The sequence below is a fragment of the Amia ocellicauda genome, chromosome 14 (assembly GCF_036373705.1).
Source record: "Amia ocellicauda isolate fAmiCal2 chromosome 14, fAmiCal2.hap1, whole genome shotgun sequence".
NCBI classification, from domain to species: Eukaryota; Metazoa; Chordata; class Actinopteri; order Amiiformes; family Amiidae; genus Amia; species Amia ocellicauda.
Window position 1 is genome coordinate 8,597,945 of NC_089863.1, and position 26,300 is coordinate 8,624,244.

At 38.2% G+C, this 26,300-nt stretch overlaps 3 protein-coding genes across 4 annotated transcripts; 1 reads left to right on the top strand and 2 right to left on the bottom strand.

Moving 5' to 3' along the window:
* The first annotated feature begins 3,751 nt into the window (after positions 1-3,751).
* Positions 3,752-10,170, top strand: LOC136768539 (adhesion G protein-coupled receptor E1-like). The gene is made up of 7 exons (XM_066722792.1): positions 3,752-3,865; positions 5,022-5,168; positions 5,721-5,849; positions 5,941-6,087; positions 6,939-7,070; positions 7,770-7,913; positions 9,082-10,170. The coding sequence occupies exons 2-7, from the start codon at positions 5,051-5,053 to the stop codon at positions 9,438-9,440; spliced, it is 1,029 nt and encodes a 342-aa protein (XP_066578889.1). The 5' UTR covers positions 3,752-3,865; positions 5,022-5,050; the 3' UTR covers positions 9,441-10,170.
* A 1,877-nt stretch (positions 10,171-12,047) lies between these two features.
* On the bottom strand, positions 12,048-14,181 carry LOC136768098 (endonuclease domain-containing 1 protein-like). Its single transcript, XM_066722152.1, has 2 exons — positions 14,011-14,181; positions 12,048-12,859 (listed from the first exon to the last, which is right to left on the bottom strand). Exons 1-2 carry the CDS (start codon positions 14,179-14,181, stop codon positions 12,287-12,289), a joined length of 744 nt encoding a protein of 247 aa, XP_066578249.1. The 3' UTR covers positions 12,048-12,286.
* Positions 14,182-15,326: 1,145 nt separating this feature from the next.
* Positions 15,327-22,700, bottom strand: LOC136768551 (endonuclease domain-containing 1 protein). Of its 2 annotated transcripts, XM_066722808.1 has the most exons (3): positions 22,677-22,700; positions 17,781-18,012; positions 15,327-16,897 (listed from the first exon to the last, which is right to left on the bottom strand). In XM_066722808.1, the coding sequence occupies exons 2-3, from the start codon at positions 17,970-17,972 to the stop codon at positions 16,325-16,327; spliced, it is 765 nt and encodes a 254-aa protein (XP_066578905.1). In that variant the 5' UTR covers positions 17,973-18,012; positions 22,677-22,700; the 3' UTR covers positions 15,327-16,324. The 2 variants fall into 2 exon arrangements, with proteins under 2 accessions (XP_066578905.1, XP_066578904.1); XM_066722807.1 differs by lacking the exon at positions 22,677-22,700 and having other exon boundaries at positions 17,781-18,441.
* Positions 22,701-26,300: the final 3,600 nt, after the last annotated feature.

A 26,300-nucleotide genomic window follows, 5' to 3' on the forward strand; every position in this document is an offset into this window, starting at 1 on the left:
CAAAAACTAGCACGACATTGGGTCCCCAGGACCTGGATTTGGAACCACTGACTTACAGTACTAAAATGACTCATTTAGATGATGAAGGTACTGCATGGGGCTGATTGTGAATGATTGCTCAATACGCTGCTTTAATAAAGGCCTATATTGGCCTCTTGTGGCTGGAGGACTGAAATACAGGTAACAAAGCTGAGTAGAAATAAATACAACACCCTGTCTCTGTCCACCTTTACTTGCCTCCCTGGAATACATGGGGTGTCTTGCCTCCGGTAATAGGCCAGGACTCAAACATCACCCTCTCTTTTCTCTGTCTCAGTAACTTGATTGCCACAGTCTGTTTAACAAGTGAATTTATGACTGAGGGTATTTGAATACAGATGTCAGAAATCAGGCTTATACTGGTCATCCCTCTCGAGAGTTTACAACTGTGAATTTGCATAGTAATTTGGTCATTTTCCCTTGATTGGTCCATGGTCATGACCCATAAATGGACCATAAACTCATACAGAAGTGACAAAGGTCCTAGATGAAATCTGTTGAGCAAAACTAAAACACCCTAGGAGATATACAAATAGGGATTATCTAAACAATTGCATTAGATAAAGATAATTACAAAATAGCGTGATTTAAAACTACAAGGATCATTCCCTGTGTACATAAAGAAGGTGGGGGTTCATACTTTGAAAGCTTCAAAAGTCTGTGCTGAAATTAATGAAGTCTTAATTTAAGTGCCTGTCAGAATATTATGAGCACTGGTCATTAAGCCAAGGGGTGATAATAAACCTGATTTATTTCCAGACATCGATGAGTGCAGTGGTGTGAATAACTCAGTCTGTGGTCCAAATGCTCACTGTTATAACAACTATGGGAGTTACGTCTGTTACTGTTTCACTGGATTCAGAGTCCCTGCTGGAGTCGCCCTGACAAGCAATATGAATCCCTGCCAAGGTAAGAGCAAGATCTATGTATTATATACTCCGGCTCCGGCTATAGCTTAGATCTGACCTCTACATCAGTAAGAAAATGATAATGGTAGTGAAACAAGACAATTGATTTAATTCCTTAATTGACTATATCATAACCATGACAACAGAAAAAAACAATGGCATGTTTTGGTGACAAGAATACATTTTAACTTTTTGCTTAGTTTTTTCAGTTCTTCACCTGACTTGTATTGTTAGTAAGAGGTCTATCTGAAGTCAACAACTGGGAGACTTCGTAGCACCTCTGTATTAGAGGACCACTGTTTTATTACAATGCAGAGTGATAATGTAGTTTTAAGACAGATGGTCCAAACATCCAACAGCAGGATTACACTGTGTATTTGAACCAGCTGCACATGATTTCTAATTTGTGGTATTTAAGCAGCAATATCAAGCTTAAATATGTACCAGTATGTGACTTAGTGACAATTTAAAAAAACAAGACCTGGCTTGAATCTAAAATGGATTTCACCCTTCTAAATGTCCGTGGTATGATATCTAGACTGATTTGCGGTGCCAAACATCTTTCACACAACACTGCCATGGGAGTTGTCACATCCTAGGGGTATTAAATCCAGAAAATACGTTGTGAGAAGACAAATTGCGAGAGTGTTTGCAGGTTCTCTTGATTAGACAACATCAAAGTTGTGTAATGTGTTTGATTTGATCTGGCTCCAAGTGTGGTATACATCTAACTAACTGTTGAACATGACAGAACAAATCTGGCAGTGGAATTAGGGTTTATACACATTTATACACACAGAGAGTAATTTGTCTTTCCTTAAACTTCTATAGATGGACATGGAAGATGTAATCTTGGTAAATAATTTTAGCTATGAACCTAGCTGTCCCTCTGTCAATCTTAACAGCAGTGCAGATGCTCATACTAGGGAACACAGTGGTGAGCACACACGAAAAACACAACTGAAGAATGTTTTGGTGGCTTACCTCAGTTCTTTCTGGTAAATTTACACACTGCTTGTTATATTAAATAGTATATTGTAACACAGTGGTTCTCAATTTTTTTTAACCAAGTACCACCCCTGATCAAACCAAAGCATCCAAGTACCACCTACAAGTCACCGTCTCATAGGAACCTCAGAAAATCTCAATGACCAGCATGAGTGCACACACACACATGCACAAATAATAAAAATAGCACTGAGCACTTTTAGTGAGAGGGGTGAGCCAGTTTAGCCGAGGAGAGCCTTGCAATGTCAGGGACGAGGGCAGTGAGCTTCAAACGCAGATTTGGCTCAGCATTCATTTTGTTGCGATACTTTGTCTTGATTGCAGTGAGAGCAGAGAAATATTTCTAGCAAAGATAGGTAGTAGCAAAAGGCATCAAAAACCGCACAGCCTTTAATGAGAGGGCTGGGTAGTCCCTGTCTTTGGATCCAGAAGTTCAACAGTGATAGTTGTTTAAATTCTGACAACAAAGTATCATCAGATGTTAACTCAAGCAACTTCTCCTGCATAGGACAGATCCTCGGATGTATTCCTGATACATCAACAGTAAAGGGGTTCCTGATCCACTTTGGTGTGGCTTCTACTGGAAAATACTCTGAGAACTATTCTTCCAGTGACAAAAGGTGCACAACAATCACATCACAAACTGAAGCATCAAGTGCCACACCATATGTGTGCAGATGGTTCTCCAGAGTTGGGAAAGTAGAAACATTGTCTGCCTTGATTTTATTAACACAAATCTGCAGCTTTTTCTTCATAGCAGTGATCTTGTCAGACACATCAAAAAGTGTTAAAGAGCCCTTGCAGTCCCATATTCAGCTAATTAAAACGTGAGAATATATCAGCCAGGTAGGCTAATTTTACCAGCCATATTAGATCATCAAATAGACTTGCCAAAGGAGGTTTCTGGTCATGCAGAAACATCTTTACATCGGAGTGCAGTTCAAAGAGCCTCGTGAGCCTCTGCCCCTTAATAACCATCTCACTTCAGTATGTAGCAAAAGCTGCACATGTTCACTGCCCATTTCATTACAAAGCACACTAGACAGATGTGAATTCATTGGTCGGGCTACTTTCACTACTTTGACAGCAGAGTCTAGTGCAGATTTTAAATCATCAGGCATGTTCTTGACTGCCAGGGCCTCACCGCGGTGGATGCTGCAGTGCATCCACTTCATATCCAGAGTGACCCCTCCAATCCATGCAACTACACCACTGTGTCAGCCTGTCATCGCTCTGGCACCGTCTATACAAACTCTGACACATTTTTTCCAGTCGATGCCATTCTCTTCGATAAATTAATTCATTCAGAAGAAAAATATGCTCCCCTGTAGTTCTTATTGGTAGTGGCTTACAGAAAAGAAATTCCTCATGGGACATGCCCTCAAACTCATATCTAATATAAACTTACAAATTGGCCATCTCATCTAATTCATGACTCATCTAATTGTAGTGGAAGCATCTGCTCATCTTAATGCACTCCATCAGTGAACTTCTGACATCATCTGCCATATCAATAATTCTGGGACTGACTGTCATTTCACAAAGGCACCAGGTCGAGCTGTTTAGCAGCTTTTTCTCCACACATAATATGTGTCAGCTCTTTTGCCAATGTAAACAAATTTCTTCACCAATAGTGTGGACATACCTGCTTTAGCAATCTGCAGACTAGCATGCTAAGATGCTTCTTGGGCTTTGGAAACTGGAGTAGCGCTGTTCCTTATGGTGGACTTATGGTGGCACTGCTTCCCCTTCAGATCTTTAAGTTTCCTTTAAAAAATCAACAGACTTATCTTTCAAGATCGCATGTTTTGTGGTGAAGTGGCGCCTCAGATGCGCTGCTTCATGCTCTCATTGCTGAGCATCTCACAGCACACGGCACACCGTGGTCTTGGCTCGTCCTCCTTCCCGGTGTAAGTAAATCCCAAACTTAAATCATTTGGATCATACTGCCATTTTCCAACACTTGCTAACACCAGCAGTGCTGTCTGTATCGGGTTCAGCAGCAGAGCTAATGTCGGTGACCGATTTATTATTCTCCTCGTTGTCAACATGTGTGTCTGATCTATCGGAGCTGGGATCTTGTCCTTTCAGCCATGATATAACAGTTGATTTTTGCGAGGTATTCATTTTAATTGCTCTGTTGGCGGATGTGGCGCTAAACTGTCTCTCTGAAAGCTCGATAGCAGTATAAACACTCACGTATAGCGAGCACAGTACCGACATAGCTAACAGGAACTTAATAGACATCATACACAATTTTTATGAACATAGAAAAGATGTAAACACAAACTTTACAAATTTAAAATTGACATACATTTTATTATTATTATTCCTTTAATTACAATTTTTTGTATGCACACAATAAATTACAGGTTAGTCTGGCGTACCACCAGTGGTACGTGTACCACAGTTTGACCACTGTAGTGACACATTTTTAAGAACCTATCCAATAGATTAGAATGCTTAGAATTACCAGATTTCTTCTTCAGAACAATAACGGCTTGGTGGCAACCCTGTCCACTGCAATCTTTATAGTTTTATTGTGGCTGAAATATGGTTCAAGAAACTCTGCAAATATCATTTGAGTAGATGTATAGCTGAATTAACATTATTTGTTACATGATGCACAGAATAACAAATGAAGGACGTGAGAATCACAGGTGTGTAGGAGGTACACCATTAGGTGGCACTATAGTACTATAATTGTTACAGCTATAATCTTGTAATGAACTATAAAGTTCATTACAAGATTTTACAATTGTTAGACATAGTCCACACAATGTTATGTTTTACAGTTCCTAATCATTCCAGGAATACTGTTCTCTCATACCCTTATTAACGTTTATTGAATATATGATCACATGTGCTGATATTTGGGTCATTTCATGTCTTGCATGCCTGCAAACACAATGGTAACTTTGAAAGTAATGCAAACATATAGGCACTGAGCAGATATAGAAAACAAATTACTTTCTCAATGACATACGAAAGAAAAGAAAAACTAGAGCACAATTCAGCTGCCCAGAGGGACAAACGTTTCATTATGTAAATATTGATTCTCTGCAGACATTGATGAGTGTGTGGAAAACCCCTTAATGTGTGGTCCAAACGCACAGTGTATCAACACCATGGGAACTTATACCTGTTCTTGTGATGGTGGATACGCGCCCCGTCCTGGAATCACACTGACGAGCAACTGGGATCCATGTCGAGGTTAGAACGAATAAAATACCCAGGTTATAGTCTGAGTCTAGCAGAGTAAATTAGTGGGAATTATCTGCAAAGGATGTTGGCTGTTGTACTAATGACTGATTTCTGTAGCCTTCTGCCAGGCAGGTTGTGGTTTGTTTATTGCAGAGTGCATTCTCCCCTGTTCTTGTAATAAACACATGAGTTGTTTAGTACATTGTATGCTAATGAGCATCAGCAGACAGGAGGAACTGCAATGATTTAAAGCTTAAATGTTTTTTGGCCTAAACCATTTCTTCAATATGAATTCATGTTCCTGGAGTGGATCCAGCTGATTATGAAGATTGTATCACAATGAGGTTACAGTATGTCTCGCATAATTCAAATGGTTATGATCTAATGTCCCTATACTACATGGGGAACATTATCTTGTTTATTTCTTTATTACCTGTGATGTGAAATTGTTGAATAGTATTTTGCATGTTATACTGATTTATGTCATGCATGTTAAGTGAATGCAGTTGAATGAAGGACAGTGATATTAATAGGGGTGGTGACTATGGTTCTTCTCCACAGACATCAATGAATGTTCACAGTCCCCTCCAGTTTGTTGTCCCAATGCAAAATGCATCAACACTGTTGGGAGTCACAACTGTAGCTGTAATATCGGCTACACCTTTTCTGTGGACCTGTCCGTTTGTGAAGGTAAGAATATAATTCTGCAACATGTATAAACAACAACACCCATTTATATGAATGTAACAATATCAATAAATACGTTGTTGATTTTCTTCAGACATCGATGAGTGTACAGTTGACACCTTGATTTGTGGTACAAACACTCAATGTGAAAACACTAATGGGAGTTACAACTGCCACTGTAATCCAGGATACAAACTTCCCTCTGGAGTCTCTCTCGCCAGTAGGGAAAACTCCTGCCAAGGTAAGGGCAACATCTTACTACAACTACTACTACCACCCTGTGTTTTAAAAATAAAAGATTGTCGAAAGTCTTATTTGAAGATGGCAGGATATTTCCTACATAACATTTTGATAAAAGCTATATACTAAAGAATAAAAAAGTTTCTGAGCAAAATGATGGAATGCATTCACAAATCAACTAAATAAACAGTTAGACCTTTGCCTTGATATGGTCTGGCTGATATTTGCTTCTGACAAAGAGAAACAATCACAAAACAGTATTTGCTGGAACAGAATTCAGGTTGTCTTAAAAAATGATAATATATGCATTTACTTCATGTCAACTCACATTGTCTTATTAGGCATCTTAATACGTATTCCTTCTTTCTCTAACATGAAAACACTGTATTGTTCTGAATTGAAGCAAATTAGCTTTCTCATTATATAGGGCAAATGTATTAATGTTTAATTTAGACTTTAATGTTTATTCTTACTTTAACTTCCTTCACACATTCTAGTGATGCCACTAAAGGTTTCACTAGTTATGCTGACTGACTGATGATAAAGTCATTAAACTTTGAAATTCAAATAAAGTGACTTATGTTTTCCTCCACTTTGATCAACACTTGTCCAGATGTTCCTGAACAAAAGCAGTTAAACAGGACTTGCATTATTATTATTATTATTATTATTATTATTATTATTATTATTATTATTATTATTATTATTATTAAGGCTTGTTTTGAGATTAACAAACAAGTAAAAAAATTAAAGATATTTTAAAATGTGTGGAAGTTGAATGAGTTGAACTCCAGATAAAAAATAAACACCTTCTGATGCACAACTGTGATGGTGACTGTGATTCTCTGACAGATATTAATGAGTGTGCTCTATCCATCTGTGTGCCACATGCACAATGTATCAATACGATCGGGAGTTACCTCTGCCCCTGTGATACTGGATTCAAGGTATCAACAACACCAGCAAACGAAATCCAATGTGACGGTAAGACTTGTTTAGTTACGTAAGTAGTTCTCACAATTTCAATGAGAAGACTTGTTTATCGAAAGAATGGAGGTCAAGCCACTCAGGAGGACTCTTTTTTTAACCAGTCAAACACTGTCTTTGTTTCCCTCCTAAAAAGTGTGGCTTATTTCTGTAATAATTGACACTAGGATAAAAAATTTAAAATTCCATTGTGGAGTAGTGGACAGGACTCTGGACTCCTTAGCAGAGGTTTGTGGGTTCAATCCAGGTGGGGGACACTGCTGTTATACCCTTGAGCAAGGTACTGTACATAGATTTCTCTAATAAAAACCCAGCTGTATAAATGGGCAATTGTCTGTTAAAATAATGTAATCTATTGTAACAATAATAAGATTGCCCTGGACAGGGGTGTCTCCTTAAGCAATATAATAGTCTGATCAGTTAATTACTTAACTTATAATAAATAAATATATATTGATCATGTATTTAATCCGCTCCAAGTTGTAATTAAAATATGAAAAGAGATCACACGTGGAACATTTGAATGATTCGATTCTAGATTTGTGTTTAATCTAAACTGAACTACAGCTAGTTAGACAGATACCTAGCGCAGCGTTAGCAACTTTAGACTCTTCGACTCAACTGAGTGCCATGCAGTTTGGTAAGACTGAAGCACTGGCCCTCGCACAGAGTGATAATGGTCTTGATTCTCTGCAGACATCGATGAGTGTCAAGACCCCTCTGTCTGTGGTCCGTATGCACAGTGTAATAACACCGCTGGAAGTTATAAGTGTTCCTGCGAAAGTGGCTACCATCCCCCCAAGGGAGTCAAGCTAACCAACAGTTCATTCCCCTGTGAAGGTAAGTGAACTGGACTTAGAACATGGGATCTCTATATAGGGATCTCTGAGAGATATTGGAAGATTGTTAAAGAAGCATCAATCCCTATCAATCATCAGTCACTGACCACCTTCAAAACATGTTAACTTTGTCAAATTATTCCCAATAATTGAATCTATTAAGTGGATAACAATTTGGATATATAAAAAGGAAAGAAAAGCTGAAGAAACCATACATCAAAACGTACTTGGGCACTCTGTAATTTGCAATTTGCGTGTGGGTTTAAAGTGTGGATTTAGTCCAGACCTGATATTTATACAGAATTTGCTACTGTTAGGCTTATATTTAATTTGAATGGCCATTTTAGCTGTTCTCTTTGCCTTGTGATGCATAACATTGGAACAATGATAAGCTTTCAGTAGGAGTTAAGGCAGACGGCAGCTTCAGACATTTGAATAGGCAAGAAGCATTAGATTTGAATGGCCAAATATTTGTACTTTGAATAAGGTAGTCGGAACAGGGTTTTGTTTAGATTGAAGTGTGCAAGAAACTTTCCTTAGTCAAATTATTTTCCCTGCATTGATGTTTTCTTATAAGGTCTGCATGGATCAATCTGGAGTGTAAACAGGTATATTTGTGAGTTAAATCATGTCGGACCAGTTGTTGGGGTCTCAGAACAGACCAAAAGAATAGTGCAACACTTTCTTTACTGTTAATTTTACAATGGCTGACATCTTGCAGTTTTTCTTCCATCATAAGTGATAAAGCCAGTATGTCTTATTGAATATGAGCAAAGTGTGTTCTGTTGAGTCATCTTACCTGTCACTGATTCATATCAAAAAGATACCAGGGGTAACAGGTTTGTACATATGGCAGAAAAGAATAAAATCCTGAAGTTGCAAGGGGAGTAGAAATGAAGTATATTTCATTATACACACCATGGATGCTATGTTGTGATGTTAACTGGCACCTGATGATATGAATAATAAAATGTATTTTAAGAGTCTAGTTTTTTGGCTGGGCTTGGCTCGGCTTTATGTTGAGTTGTAAGGTTTGGAGAGCCGGCCCCCTAATCTCTTGCATTTCAGTCTGCTGTTGCATGCACAGTGCTGGGGAACTGGGTACTGACAGGGCATGGGCGATGTGAATGCTGATACAGCCATGTTCCATCTTATCCTTGGTCCTCCAGAAAGGGAGCTCTACTTTGTGAAGGAGGGCCGAGGCTGGAAGGAGGCCCTGCAATATTGCCGCACCAACCACACCAACCTGCTGAGCATCATAAACGAGAAGCAGCACCAGGATCTGTTGGAGAAGCTGAAAAATGAAGCTGGGCCTCCAGACATGGTATGGATGGGCCTGAAGAAGCACATGGCCTGGCAGCGCTGGTACTGGACAGACAAGCGACCACTGCAATACTCCCACTGGGCTGAGGGGCAGCCCAGCCACCCCTTTGATGAGTTGTGTGGGTCCGTGCAACGAGTCTCAGACAAAGACTATGAATGGCATGATGTCTGCTGCTACCAAAACCTCAGCTTTATCTGCTACTAACTCAAATTTGAATATTAGACTCATTCATGGGATGTTTATAGTGCTAGGTAGCAGAGGTGGCAGTAAGTCACACATGTGCAAGTCACAAATAATAGACAAGTATGTCTCAATTCAAATCTCAAGTAACAGTGTACAGAATCAAGCAAATGTCAAGTTGAGTCTCTGAAAGTCGAAAATTAACTCCACAAATGTTCACACATGGGCATATCTAATGAAAGTAGTTTTTTTTAACTTAATCACAAGAATATACTGCCTAATCTAAATTCCAAAGGCTGAGGAGAGGCCTATTACTGTTTCATAACTCCATAATGTAACCTTGCAGTAGCTAAAGAACCCCAGTGAAACCCCCCAGTCGCTACAGTGAAAATTAGCTAGTTAGAATGTCAATGAATACAAACTCTACCTGAGAGAAACAACACTGGTTACCTCAAATTTGTTTATGGGAGTCATTAGCTAGCTTTATCTGAGTGGTAGGATAATTTCCCAATGTTAACTATGTCGTTATAAAGTGAGTTAACTAGGACCTTATGAAATCTGTTGTATTTAGAATTGTCTGATTTATTTCTTCCTGATTCCTGTTTTTTCAGTTTTACTTTATTTGTATGATTTTTTTAAATCTATGAACTATACTGATGAATGTATTTTATGTTTTAAGTTAGCACTGACTGTAATTTCTGCATTGTATGCAATGTTGTCCTCATGTGATCAGTACCTAAATATACTTTAATAAACTAATAAACCTGGGGTTCACTTCTGTGCTCAACGCCAACTTTTAAAATTAACTTTTAGTAACACATCATCATCGGCTTTAGCACATTTTATAAATGTATTTATTCTTCATGTCTTAACAGTAAAATATATTTATATATTGGCAAAAAAAACATATAGACAATAAAAACTAATAGAAGGTTGAGTTTCTGCCAAGTCATCCATCCCAGGTCCAAGTTGAGTCCTGAGTCATTAATCATCAAGTCAAAGTCAAGTTGAGTTTTTTTATCCAGCTAAGCAAGTCTCATGTCAGCAAATTTGCAACTCAAATCTGACTTGAGTAAAGTCATACGACTCAAGTCACCCATCTTTGCTATGTAGCCATTTTTTCCAGTTCTTCACATATTATCCTACATATCATCTAGGAATAAATGTAATATTTTTGCTTTGGCCAGGTTTTTTTTAAGTACATTTATTTGTCTACGCAGAATAAACCGAGCGATCTATCTACCTATCTATGAAACCACTATGTAGGTTAACCCACAGTCTTATCACATAATGGATAAGAAATCACTGAGGAATATTGAATTCTAGCTGCTTCTCCTTTAGATCTAGCTCCTTTCTCCATCTCTATTTTTGAGATGTGACTAAATTCTTTAATCTGATGTCAGCATGCTTTGAGTTGTGTATTCAGACAGTTATGTGTTCAGAGAGCTGCTCAACTGCAAAGAGCATTTCCACATTAATTTTTAGTATGCCTTGATAGGTTAGGACCATAGGAAATATGGCCATGACACCAGGATAATACCTCTACTCATTACGAGAAATGCCCTGGGATTTCTAATGTCAGAACACCTTCAATGCTCTTGGCACAGATTCTACGAGTGTCTGGACTCTACTGGAGGGATGAACACCATTCTTCCAAAAGATATTACCTCATTTGGTGTTTTGATGATGGTGGTGGAGAGCCACGTCTGTCCAAAATCTCCCATAGGTGTTCAATTGGGTTGAGATCTGGTGACTGCGAAGGCCACAGCATATGATTCACAACATTTTCATACGAATCAGACCATTCAGTGACCCTTCTGCCCTGTGGATGGGGGCATTGTCTTCCTGGAAGAGACCACTCCCATCAGGATAGAAATGTGTCACCATAGGATAAAGGTGATCATTCAGAATAACTTTGAAATTATTTGCAGTGACCCTTCCCTCTAAGGGGACAAGTGGACCCAAACCATGCCAGGAAAATGCCACCCACAGCATAACAGAGCATCCGGACCCCTTCACTGTAGGGGTCAAGCAGTCAGGCCTGTAATGTTCTCTTGGTGTCACCACACATGCACTCGCCCACTAGTCCAGAACACAAGCCAGTTGAGCGTCTGTGTGACTGAAGCTCCTGCCATTCGTGCCACAATATTGACCCCTCTTTCAAAGTCACTTAGATCATTTCCTCTTGCCATCTTGATCCACTGGGTCAACTGGGCCTGCTCAACATTATTATTCATGCCACAGAGCATGATAGGATGTTAATTGCTTAATTGTGTCATGCAGTAAACCCAATTGGAGGCATCTACATTCGTTATGTTCCTCCACTCATTTATTCAGGTTTTTCCTATAATTTGTCACCCATCTATAGATTATAATAAACAGGTTTTGGAGTTTTATTAAGTGTGCGAGTTTGACTTGGCACCTTATACATTTTTGGTGTGCGTGTGTTTCTTCTTTTTTGACAATTATAATTGTTCCCTGTAATTTAGAATTTGTGATTATGTATTGATGCAAATCATCACAGATATTGAAATACATTCAATATGTGTTTATTGTTATGGAACACATTACAGAACAGAGTGGTTAGTAGTCAATAAGAAAGGTTCAAGAAAAGTTAAGGTTTTAATATATTATTTCATGTTGCTTAGTGTGAAATCTCTAAAGCTCTGGTTAGTATTTAAGTTTTAATTTTTTATATTAGTTTTAAACTGGCTAAAATATGTATTTTACTAATTGATGCTCAAATTTCCAAAGTTCATTTACTAAACAGAGGGACAGTTAAGGTACTAAAGCCAAGCACATATACTTAAAGGTCAAAAAGTTCACAGGTTTCCATAACTTCATACACAATTTTGAAGTCTTGCACCATTTCAAGGTATGCAATCCTTATAGAACAACTGGAAATCTTTGTCAATGTGCATTTTGCTTTTCAATACATTTTCTAGTCTTTTAACAGGCAACTCTACCACGTGGTTGTTGACCCTGTCATTGAGACCATAAGCAGCGAAGGAGGGGAATTTATATCTCACGTAAAAAGGGGCATTTTTGTCGTAATCGGTGCAGCAGTAAGCTGTCCACATATACTCTGGGATACCTACCCTGTCTATATTAGCCCTGCGGATCATATTCCCAGAGGTAGTTACCCCAGTGACAACATAGGCCTGGCCTCGACAGTAGTTGTTCAGCCTTCTCCTCACTCTGTCTTCGTGCTTAAACCACGGGCCGATATTGAACTCCCTGACCTGTGGCACAACATTCGTGAGGGAGTAAGTGGCAGCCTTGTCATTGGGCTCCGCCTGGTGCTGGTCTGGGTTGAGTTGGCCCCTCTCGTACAAAGCCACATCTGCGTAGTCATTCAAAACGGCCTGCGAGTCCTCGAAGTTCTGGTGAATATTGCTGTCGGGAAACGGCTTCATGTTCCCACTGCCTTGCAGCGTCGCCAGCTGAAACAGACAATAGGAAGGTACATGCTTATGGAAATAGAATTTTGAATAAATATATACACAGAAAAATTAAATTCTATAGAAACCTATATTTTCATAAGGGGACTCACAACCCTCTAACAGACTGACAGCAATAGATAGTAAATAGAGCTTTGAGTCCTCTCTGCAACTCTACAGTTTCCATGATTTCTACATGCAAAGCTCTCTCTACAGTCAACTGAACTGATTGTATCTCACAATGCGGATCTGCCATTCACTCATATTAATTTTCCAGTGTGACCTATTGTTCATCTGATGGAAATGAATTTAATTTTCCCCCAAGTAATGATACAACACTGACAAAACCTTTCTGTATCCAGACTAATGTCACCAATTAGTTTTTATATCTTGGTGCACAGACTACAAATGCATAGTACGTAATAACATACATATCAGTATATTGAGCATCTGCCTGTATATACTTAAAGGAATATTTTTGTTTTGCCAAGGATTTGCAAAAACTTCAACCCTGAAATTGTCACATATGATCTAATATAACACTAATGAAGAGCAGTTTTATTTCAGAGCGAGAGCGAGTAATTAGACCTCTTATTCACAGACTGTGTATCAGCTCTGATGACACCAACTGTCTTGAAAAGACAGGGAATTTACTAGGGTTTGTAGACAATTATAAGTGTATGTGTGTATATAAATATGTTTTCTGTTAGCAGACAAGTTATAACATTTGAAAATTCTTCTTGTGTGTAACATTCAAAATAAGAATTTACTTAGATCTATTTAAGAAATGCAGTAATACAACCATTAACCTTATCGTCCTTCCTCCATATTGTGACGGGGATGTCACCTTATGAGCTACTGTAATCACTTCAGCAGGAGATACTCAAATAGCATCATTCACAATTTACAACAAAAAAAAAATTATAAGAGGAAAATGCTGACCACATGGCCTTCAAGACTCTATAATCTGGATATAAAAGCTCTGTTCTGATTACTGATTGTTATTAACATGTCACATCCTTGTTATAACAGTACAGGTCTATAACAACAGTGCAGGTTTTATAGTGGTTTAATCTCAAACTGTGCATCATATTCACAAGCGTTAACCTACCAGTTAAATATCAGACTATGCTAAACCAGAAAAAAGTTCAAACCTGTGGCTCGTACATCCAAGGGTAATCCTCTCGTTTCTCCCCGTTTGATTTCTTGAAGGTGTAGGCAGAATAGACCGGGATGTGTTGCTGCGCGTCGTACAGGGTCGCATAGCGCGGTACATTGGCATAGTGTTGGCAGATTTTCCTGAGGTTCTCACCAAGGATCCCCATTGGGGATGTGCCCTTGTATAAGAACTGTCTGCACTCCCTAAAGTCCTCCACCACACTGGCCTCCACCAACAAAACTGTGTATAACACCAAGAGGAGAAGAGCTGCCATTGCTTTGCTGCCCACAGAACTACAGCTGTCTCTCTCTCAGGACAAACAGGGAAGGATCAACTCACAGAGAGACAGTGGACACTCCTACATTGTCGTATACTAATCAACCCCTGTATGTAAATTACCTAGGACACTTTACAAAATGATTAGGTGATCAGGCACACAGGAACATTGTACGTGTCCTACCTTTATTATGCATGATTTGTTTTGTTAACTATGAAAAATACTGGAGAATGCTGTCATGTTCATTAGTCCATTACAGTAAATAAATAATGTATGTTTCAAAATTGAGAATTTGCCTTAAAAACTTTAAATCTACATAAACAATTTAAAAAGAAAGGTGAAAGTGAAATTTCCCTTAGTTTGGTGACTTCATGCTTCAGGGTACCTACTCTGGCTGATGTAGTGTATCCATTGTAACACCCTCAAAACACCGAAGTTCACATGTAGTTTGAAGATGATTTGTTCTATGTTCCATCAATGTTTAAATCTCTAATTAACTCCTTAACATATTTTCTGATAGTCTCCTCATAATTTTGTATAAATATGGTAGCATTTATTTCTGTCTCTTAATAAAATGGGCTATTACCTCTAACATGTATGTCATATGAAAGTAAGGATTCAGCTTCAGCTCACTGTGACCCTGTATTGGATGAAACACATATTCTTGATGGATGGAGGGATGGATCTTTCAAACAAATTGTGCATTACACAAACAATAAAGTGAATGATCAAAGAATCAAGCAGATAACATTATGTGCAATAACTAAAGGAATGAAAATGAGCAAAACATCCACAAATAAACCCATTCATCAAAGAAAGTGTGTATCAATACATTTAGTGAAAAAGAAGCAATAAAAATCACCTTCTGTGACAATTAAAAAATACAGGTGTTAGCATAACATTTTATTATGCATTATGCATTCTTAGGTTCATATGCAAAACAATGAATAGGATAATTGAAATGGTATAAAACAGCAGACAATGTTCTCCTTATTGCTTTATCAGTGCTCATTTAAATGTGGTCAGAGCTTCACTGAAGGTTCAAATACTTTTATTTTGCTGAGTGCTCTGTCAGAAAACCTTACAGTTCAGATCATGTCCAGGGAAAATTAAGCAGAGAAAATGTACAGAAATGTATGGCTGCAACATGGTATCCTAATCCTTTTGGAGTAAATTGTAACACTGTCAGTAACCTTGTTAATGACTGTCAACTCTGCTACCTTTCTCTGTAATCAGGAAAGGGTTGTTATTCCACTTCTCCGAAAGCCCAGCCTCAATCGCACCTCTTTGCCATGTAGTACGACAGGCACGGCAAAAGCATCTGCTGTTAAATAAAACAAGCTGCGTCTAAATTGTCAGGAATGTTTTATTATTAATAATAATAATAATGAGTATAAAGTTGTTGGGAATTAACAGGGAACTGTAAAACACTGCTTTTGTCTGTGCTGTAATAGGATATCAGATATGCTGTTGTTGCGATTTGTGTTTCACTGTAATGTCATGATGCCATATCAAAATGAATATAATTAAGAGAAAACATTTATTATATGTAGGACTAGTCAGTGAAACAATAAGAGTGGGTATTTAATAGAGATGTCATGCTTAATCATTAGATGAGGTACATTATTTGCATAGTCCTATAGACACTAACTTATACTAATGAGTTATTTATTGTTGTAAGCCATAGGCTTTATTGTACTGAACTGTACTGAAACGCATTTTTAAAAAGTATTATATAAATGAAACATTTTGAAAATAATAATGTATGAATTTAAGTTTATGAAATATATTTAAATATACATCGATATTTTCTAAAATAATTGCAGCATATTTGTATGGGCATTTTAGCATTTTGCTATAACTTTATAAAATATACATTCAGGACATGTTTCTTAAATTTCCTTTTGTTAAAATGAGACCTGTATGAGACCAGCCACGTGATACGTTAACACAAGCCAAATGCATTAATCTAAAATAAAAGAAAACACCTAAGCTGCCTAATGTGACTACAGCTGGAGCAAAAGCAAAGCCTCTATGCAATGCAGTTGTGGTAGAAAATCTGAATGTTTTTATCTACTGACATGGACTCCTTCAGAAAGTTTTCCAGGCCTTTGACAGTCAGTTCCACCACTTCATTGTCCGTTCTTGCATTCAGCCCATAAGCCGCGTGGGCAGGGAACTTGCTCTTCTCGCTGTTGGGGGCATTTCTGTCATAGTTGGTGCAACAGTAGGCTGACCACATGTACTTTGGGATGGCCACCCTGGCCACTTCATTCCTTCGGATCATGTTCCCTGAAGTCGTCACCCCGGTAACAACATAAGCCGTGCCCCTGCAGTAGTTATTGAGCCGCATTCTGATCATGTTCTTGTGCTGAGCCCAGGGGCCGATATTGAACTCCCTGACTTGCGGTACAATGTTAGTGAGAGTGTAAGTGGCGGCTTTATCATTCGGGTCGGCTTGGTGTGGGTCCGGGTTCAGCTGACCTCTTTCGAAGGAGAACGCATAGATATAGTCACTCAGAATGGCCTGCGTGTCCTCAAAGTTCTGGTGATAATCACCCTGGGGAAAGGGCTGCATTTCACTCCTGCTTTTGTCCTGGGCCAGCTGGGAAAAGAAGAAGTCCAAATGAAACACTTTCTGTAAAAGGAGGCTCGCTTTGAGATGGAGACACAACTAGAAATGTAGGACAAAACACTCATTCAGGAGTCAATTGAGTCAAGAAGCTTCACAGAGATTCTTATTTCTCAAAATAAAAGAAGAAAGAATGAAGAGAATCCGAAGAACAAAAACTAATTTCTGCTTTTATGTTATCACTGGAATAACTTCAAATTATAATATTAATGGAAAAACATATCAACACACATAATTGAATATATAATATATATATATATATATATATATATTCAATTATTTATTCAATTAAATTTAACAAGCAAAGCAGTATAAAATAAACTAGGAGGCCAGTACATCTGCATGGCAATTCTGCTCGATTTTATAAACTTTTACGGAAGGTCAGAAGACCTTATTGCTTCAAACCGTTAGGACTAGAAGCCAATGTATGATTTGCTGCCAACAAGAATGGGAAGAAGATAAAGAATAATAAAAATCTGTTAGCTGCATTTCCTCACACACCAAATAAACATCTACTACACTTTTATACAAACCAGGCTACGATGACAAATGATTGCTTATGTGCTTCAGATCTGCTCAACACTTCAATAATGGGATGATGGGGTGAGAGAGTTCAATAAATGTAGTTTAGTCAGTGATGCATTAGCACACAATTATAGATTACAGTCCTTCAAAAGGACTCCCTTTGGCAACAACATTGTAGAAACCCAGACATTTATTTCAGACAATAATAAAACATGTTCAGGTCACTGTAACAGTAAGAAGATTTTCACTTGAGAAAGATAATTGCATCTTAAAAAGTGTTACTCCTCCTCCTCCTCCTCCTGCTACTACTACTACTAATAAAACACTATACCTGTGGCTCAAACATCCACGGCACATCGACACGCTTGGCACCGTCAGATCGTTTGAAGGAGTACGCTGAGTAGACTGGGATGTGGTTGGCCGTGTCGTACAGGGTGGCGTAGCGGGGTCTGTCTGCGAAGCGCTGGCAGATCCTTTTCAGGGAGTGGTCTTCCAGCCACAGGGGAGCCGTGCCCTTGTACATGAATTGCTCGCAGTCGTCAAAGGTTCCCCCCACACTGGCTCTGACCACAGCAAGAGCATGGAGCCCCAGGAGCAGCGAGACAAACATGCAAGAAAACTCCATGTTGAGAAATGAAGTTGACTACCTCTTTCTTGTGGTAAAGCACTGACCCGGACTGCTCATGCTACAGGGCTGCATTGTTGGTGTCAAGGACCATTATCATTCCTCGGTATGCAAATCACCTCTACCTGCTCCCCCCACCCCTAATGGCAGCCTTCTGGGCCGCATTGATAGGAGATGATAGAGACAAGGGTGATAAAAGAAGCCCATTTTCAAATGCAAAAGAGCTCAGTCTTGACAACAGTTGCAAATGTTTGCATGTGTGGGATTAAATATATCAAACACCACCATGCCGTTTGTGGGAGTGTTCTGGATGTTAAACACGTACAGTAACATATTGTTATATGACTGATCAAAATTAAGTATTTCTGGTATTTCTGGTATTAACCAGGGTCCAGTAATGACAGCACAAGATACATAGTCTGTGGTGGAGAGTCTGTAAAACAGCGCACACTTTTTTCAAGTGTGTTTTTTCAGATTTAACTTAAATCTTGTATTTTTTTCCAGATTTAGTATATAAAGCCATTTTTTCCACATTTATAAATATTTAGTTTGTTTTAATAAACACTTAAATAAATGCTAAATCAATATTTAAAATAACTTTGGACTTTGCAAAGTAAACATTTAACTTAATATTTAGTCTAAATATACATGTAAATGCTATACATCTGAATATTACGTTAAAGTTAAATATAAATGTTAAATATGAATATAAATGTTAAATGTACAGTACTGTGCAAAAGTTTTAGGCAGGTGTGAAAAATGCTGTAAAGTAAGACTGCTTTCAAAAATAGACCTGTTAATAGATTATATTTATCAATTAACTAAATGCAAAGTAAGTGAACAGAAGAAAAATCTACATCAAATCCATATTTGGTGTGACCACCCTTTGCCTTCAAAACAGCATCAATTATTCTAGGTACACTTGCACAAAGTCAGGTATTTTGTAGGCATATAGTCAGGTGTATGATTAAACAATTATACCAAACAGGTGCTAATGATCATCAATTCAATATGTAGGTTGAAACGCAATCATTAATTGAAACAGAAACAGCTGTGTAGGAGGAATAGAACTGGGTGAGGAACAGCCACTCAGATAACAAGCTGAGGTTGCTGAAGACAGTTTAGTGTCAAAAGTCATACACCATGGCAAGACTCAGCACAGCAACAAGACACAAGGTAGTTATACTGCATCAGCAAGGTCTCTCCCAGGCAGACATTTCAAGGCAAACAGGGGTTTCCAGATGTGCTGTCCAAGCTCTTTTGAAGAAGTACAAAGACAATGGCAATGTTAAGGACTGTAGATGCAGTGGTTGTCCCAGGAAACTTACTGCAGCACATGAAAGACACATCATGCTTACTTCCCTTCACAATTGGAAGATGTCCAGCAGAAGACTTGTGGCCAAAAAGTCATACTTCTGATGTGGCAACAAGGCCAAGCAACTCAATTATGCATGAAAACACAGGAACTGGGGTGCAGAAAATTGCAGCAGGTGCTCTGGACTGATGACTCAACATTTGAAATATTTGTCGGTAGCAGAAGGCAGTTTGTTTGCCGAAGGGCTGGAGAGCGGTACACGAATGAGTGTCTGCAGGCAACAGTGAAGCATGGTGGAGGTTCCTTGCAAGTTTGGGGCTACATTTCTGCAAATGGAGTTGGGGATTTGGTCAGAATTAATGGTCTCCTCAATGCTGAGAAGTACAGGCAGATACTTATCCATCATGCAATACCATCAGGGACAACGACCCCAAACATACAGCGAAAGTCATTAAGAACTATCTTCAGTGTAACAAACAAGGATTCCTTGAAGTGATGGTATGGCCTCCACAGAGCCCTGATCTCAACATCGAGTCATTACATGAAGAGAGGGAAGCAACTGAGGCTGCCTAAATCCACAGACGAACTGTGGTTAGTTCTCCAAGATGTTTGCACCAATCTACCTGCCCAGTTCCTTCAAAAACCGTGTGCAAGTGTACCTAGAAGAATTGATGCTGTTTTGAAGGCAAAGGGTGGTCACACCAAATATTGATTTGATGTAGATTCTTCTATTCACTCACTTTGCATTTAGTTAATTGATAAATATAATCTACCAACACGTCTATTGTTGAAAGCATTCTTACTTTACAGCATTTTTCCACAGCTGCCTAAAACCTTTGCACAGTATGTTAAATGTGGAGTTAAATATATAGCTAGTAAAAGATCTTGGTTCTTTTTTGTGAATTATGTGTCAATTGGCTTTTGAATGTGATAAGCTTTTTAGGGAAATTAATTGTTTAGATTTGATTCTTTCATGGGGAGTATGGTGAGTGATCATGCTTATATGAAAATAAAGTATTATTGTTGAGATGATCAAATCATTAATATTAATTTTCTAAAATTAGGATCAATATATCAAAAGTATGCAGTCTGTGCCCTAATTGCAATGGACATTGGAATTTGATGTAACTTACTGAGAAGATGTGTGTGTGTGTGTGTGTGTATATATATATATACACACACATATACACACACCCATATACACACACACAGTGAGGGGAAAAAAGTATTTGATCCCCTGCTGATTTTGTACGTTTGCCCACTGACAAAGAAATGATCAGTCTATAATTTTAAAGGTAGGTGTATTTTAACAGTGAGAGACAGAATAACAGCAAAAAAATCCAGAAAAACATATTTCAAAAAAGTTACAAATTGATTTGCATCTGAGTGTTCCACTTTTTATATATATAATTTTTCCCCTCACAGTGAGGGGGGAAAAATTATATATATAAAAAGTGGAACACTCAGAATTCACTAAATCTGTACAAGAAAAGCTAAAACATATCAAATGTCGTATCAAATCGTAAGGTTCCCCACAATTCTGTCCTCTGAACTGCAATTCTAGTCAGAATTTACATGCAACAAGAAAAATGTGTGTCCAGAAAGTATTCCAATGAAACAAGTCACCCGATGCAAAATACTCATGCGATGGCCCCCGTGTGATCCAGTGAGGCCTCTCTGTGGGAGTGATACCTCATGGTTGTTAATTATCTTTGTTCTGTTGAGGTGATTGCTGATTGGGTGTACCTGGAACCTGTGAACCAGCGGAGATAAAGCTCCACTTGGACAAACTACACTCTGCTCCCTTCTCTGCAATCCAGACGTCAACCATAGCCTGATCATCCCGACTGCCACATCTTGTTTTGGGTTTATTTATGTTACAGAGATATACTTTCCACATTTAAATAGTTATGTTTAGTTACTCTTTTGTTAAATAAATCACTTTTGATCATTTGTGCTGCCTCGTTCCCTCTTTTGTCATGACCCTTGAGCCAGGTTGTGACACTCACATTAAAAGGAACAAAGTTAAGGATGCAAAACACACAAAACATAAATGGGATGTTCTATTAAATTGAAGAGAGATCTGGCAGAATCTGAAGAGCCTTGCTTGTCTTAAATCTCTAGAGCAAAGACAGCACCTGTTACTTCAACATTAATTTTAAATAAGTGGCATGCATGATGATTCAGTTATGTCATTGTTGACTTTTAAGCACATCTGTGAAACAAGATGGCACAATGTTAGACTGCCAGATAAATTTCACAATATGGACCGACAGATATCTACGGTGGCTCCTTGAGGGAAAAAACAAAAAACACTAGCCAAATTCCTAAGGTTCTGCGCTAGTATAGTCTTCATGCTCATGTGAAGACCACCACACAGAAGGCAAGTTCACAAAAAAGTAACCATTTATTATATTTAGCTAGAACAGGGCATGAAGACTTTACTAGAACCTTAGGAATTTGGCATGTGTCATTCTAAAACCTATATTAAAACTGCCTTTAATAAAATGGGCACAAAACACTAAAAACCCTACCCAGAATAACACAGAAAATAAGAAAAATACTGAATAGAATAAATAAAACCCAAGTTCCTAATATACAATACAGAAAGCAACGACAAGGTTTCACAGTCTCTTCTGTTCACAATAGGCGACAGCATAAGGAAGAATCCCCCTTCCCCTCGGAGGAAACCAGTCTCTTTGCGGCTGGGTTGGAACCCCATCGGCCAACTAGGACCCCAACAAATGCAGGTAGGAACAAATCATTAATCACATTTGAATTCGTGTAATTTGAGAATGTCTTTTCTATCCCGCAGTCACCAGTTTGCCTCACAAGGACCAAAAACAAAAACAAACAATCACAACAGGCAAGTCTCTAACCCCTGGACAGGGAACCCTCTCCACAAAGTACACCGGCAGGAGATCTCAAAGTCTTAATAAAGAAAGTTCAACCTCCATGGCGTGCATCTTCTCTTTTCTAATTATTCTCTTCTAAAGAGATACAACCAGGTACTTAACGCTCCGTAGCCTGTGCTGTCATCTCCAAAACATCATTTATACTCCGTGCTTGGAGACCTCACTCACTCACTCACTCACTCACTCACTCACTCACTCACTCACTCACTCACTCACTCACTCACTCACTCACTCACTCACTCACTCACTCACTCACTCACTCACTCACTCACTCACTCACTCACTCACTCACTCACTCACTCACTCACTCACTCACTCACTCACTCACTCACTCACTCACTCACTCACTCACTCACTCACTCACTCACTCACCAAATATCCTGCTCAATAGTCCATTGCTCTCCCAGGAATGACCATTTTCCCCAGGCTTATATACAAAAGAGAGAAATCGGGGCACCGGTGAAGGCGACCAATGAGAAAGCGTGCAGCTTAGTCCATGTGGGAATGTGGTCCGGCAGCTTGCGTTTGGCAACAGAAGCAATTAATCAATGAAACCAATAATAACCCAATTACCAAATTAACCATAAAAATAGAAACAATAAGGAAGTAAAAAGAACATACTTCATAAATAAAACAATCGTGAATAATAAACACAGTGCACAATACAATAATTAAATGAAAAGAGTGATAATAAGTGAACAATTAACGCTAATGGAAAATCACGGTGGATCGTTGAGGACGTGAAAAAAAAAAAAAACCCTAGCCCCTCTGGTTATCTCGTGATCACGACATAAATTACCCCCTTAACTCCTGCTGACGACATAAAGGTCCGTTATGTCGTGATCATGACAATGCTGAGACTGGGGCAGTGCGGTGTCAACACATTCAGTTGTATAACAAGGCTAATATGCAGACAGAAATTGTTTTATGCCTTTCAATAATTGTCAGATTTTTACTTTTACTTTTTTATGTATTAAAAAAAAGTACGAGTTATTTAAAGAAACAACTCACAAGTACTAACAGCCCGAAAAATGCCTATATTCCACTGTCTCTTGGCTTGATTACATTCCCTGTAACCAATGAAATAAGAGTTCAGCCATTTGATTGGCTATTAAATGAAGTCCCAGAAAAAACACACTCTGATACCTGACACTGCTTTCGAGTGATCCCTGACACAAAATTTGAGTGACACCTGATACCTGATATTAAATTGATGTGACACTTGATCTTAAATTGGAGCGACACCTGACATTCGGAAAACAAGCTTTTCGATGCTTTGACATTGACAGTGCATGGGTCATATACATAATATACATTCACATTAACCAAGCTTTCATAAGACGTGTAATATAAATCAATGCCCCAAAAAGCACAAATGACCACCACCGACTATTGATTGCCAAGGCATAAGTACAGAAACTGCAATTTTAACTTGAACCAAAATGCACATCCATCATTAGTGTATAAGGATACTTTAAATATAGATTATTTTTCTCACGTTGATTGATCTTTGTTGCATTTTAAAAGTGTAACATATCCTTTGTGTTTATGTGTGTACTGACTTTTTTAAACATGCTTTCCTTTTATGTTTAACCCATTGTTATTATTTTATAAACAAAATTATACATTTTGAAGTAGATATTTGTATGTGCTAGGACTGAAATATTTACTGCAGTAAACTAGCTCTTATTGTTTATTGTACTGCTATTGTACTGCTGTTACTGTATGATGATTCTTGAAATGTCTATATTTAGTTTAATCTGTAAGTCGCCCTTCGTAAGGTCATCTGCTAAGAAATAATAATAATAATAATAATAATAATAATAATAATAATAATAATAATAATAATAATAATAATAAAAAATTAATAATATCACCTGGAACTGAAGGTACTGTTTTATGGCATTATTCAAGGTTGTTAGATTTTACTTTGCTGTAAGCAATGACTGCTGTCATTAAATTCAGTTTCTTACACCAACTTGTGTGAACTGGTTGAAGTAGATATGTTTTTCTTGTTAAAATTCTTCTTCCTTTGATTAGAATCTCAATAAATCTCCTTTGGTAAAATTCTCACTCCAAGAGAAATCAATATGTTTTTTCTTGTACTGTTGGAATAACTAAGCAATTTTTCTTGTAACAAGAAAAAATGACAAAATTTACAAAATGTTACAATACAATTCTTCTTATGGTAAGAATCTCAAGAAATCACTTTGGTAGTGTTGTTACAAACTGATCACTCCCAGGAGTCCAGTGGAGGTAAATCCTCACTGCTCAAAGGGGTTAAAGAAAGACTCAAAAGGAATAGGACTGACCATAGAAACGGGTGTTTTGATCATTTGAATGGGCCGTAAACACTGAATCTGATACTGTTTGAACAGAATATGTGATTTCAATGTTTTCTTCATGGTTTATATGGTATGCTGTCATGCACAACTTTTTTGCAAATGCGCTTAAGGATCAGAGTAGCACTGTGGTCCTGTCACACTGAAGTTATTGACACCAAGAGCTGGAGACAGATTCACCCCAGAGGACAACTGCCACCTGTGGACACTGAGAAAGGTATTTTATACATTTTTTATAGATTTGCAATTGGGGTTGCTGAATAGATATGGCTTGGTAGATGGAGACCTGCAGAAATATTGATATAATTGTGTTCTATGTGTATGTATCATGTATTCACTGGGATATGTAATGTTTTGCAGTGTCAAAATACCTGGCAATGTAATGAAAAAACAAATAGAACACAATGATATACTATATCATAGAATAGACAATACAATTCAGAGATACATCAGTAAAACTGATTTATAAATGGTACTTATAAGCTTAACTTATAGGTAGAGCTATAACATACACCAATCAGCCATAACATTATGACCACTGACAGGTGAAGTGAATGACACTGATAATCTCGTTATCATGGCACCTGTCAGTGGGTGGGATATATTAGGCAGCAAGTGAACATTTTGTCCTCAAAGTTGATGTGTTAGAAGCAGGAAAATGGGCAAGCATAAGGATCTGAGCGACTTTGACAAGGGCCAAATTGTGATGGCTAGACAACTGGGTCAGAGCATCTCCAAAACTACAGCTCTTGTGGGGTGTTCCCGGTCTGCAGTGGTCAGTACCTATCAAAATTGGTCCAAGGAAGGAAAAGCGGTGAACCGGCGGCAGGGTCATGGGCGGCCAAGGCTCATTGATGCACGTGGGGAGCGAAGGCTGGTCTGTGTGGTCCAATCCAACAGACGAGCTACTGTAGCTCAAATTGATGAAAAAGTGAATGCTGGTTCTGATAGAAAGGTGTCAGAACACACAGTGCATCGCAGTTTGTTGCATATGGGGCTGCGTAGCCGCAGACCAGTCAGGGTGCCCATGCTGACCCCTGTCCACTGCCGAAAGCACCTACAATGGGCACGTGAGCATCAGAACTGGACCACGGAGCAATGAAAGAAGGTGGCCTGGTCTGATGAATCACGAGTTCAAGGTGTTGACTAGGCCTCCAAATTCCTCAGATCTCAATCGAGCATCTAATAACAATTAATAACATAATAAGGTCTTAACAGATTGTTTATAATGGACATAATATAATGTTACCCAATTTTTTTAATCTATCATTTAATATAGAGCTCTGGCACATCATGAAACAAACTGATACTACATCAGCGCTACTAAGAATTTTTTTTCAATAAATATTACTCAATGTGTATTGCTTTTTGGAAAAATACTCCCTTTCTTAGTGTGAATAGATTATTATTATTTTTTTAACCAGGGGTCTGGACAGCTGGTTTCATTAATCTTGTAGTTTTTCACCATGAATGACAAAATATTAATGTTAACTATGTTCAAGTGATCTCCACAAAATGAATGAACACTATTTTATCTGAAACTATGTATCTCTCAGTGGCACAAACGGTTTTCATTGAAACATGTATTCCATTATTTATACAATTCAATTCATTAGGATACTGGATTTTGTTATATCAATATATCCTTCATGCA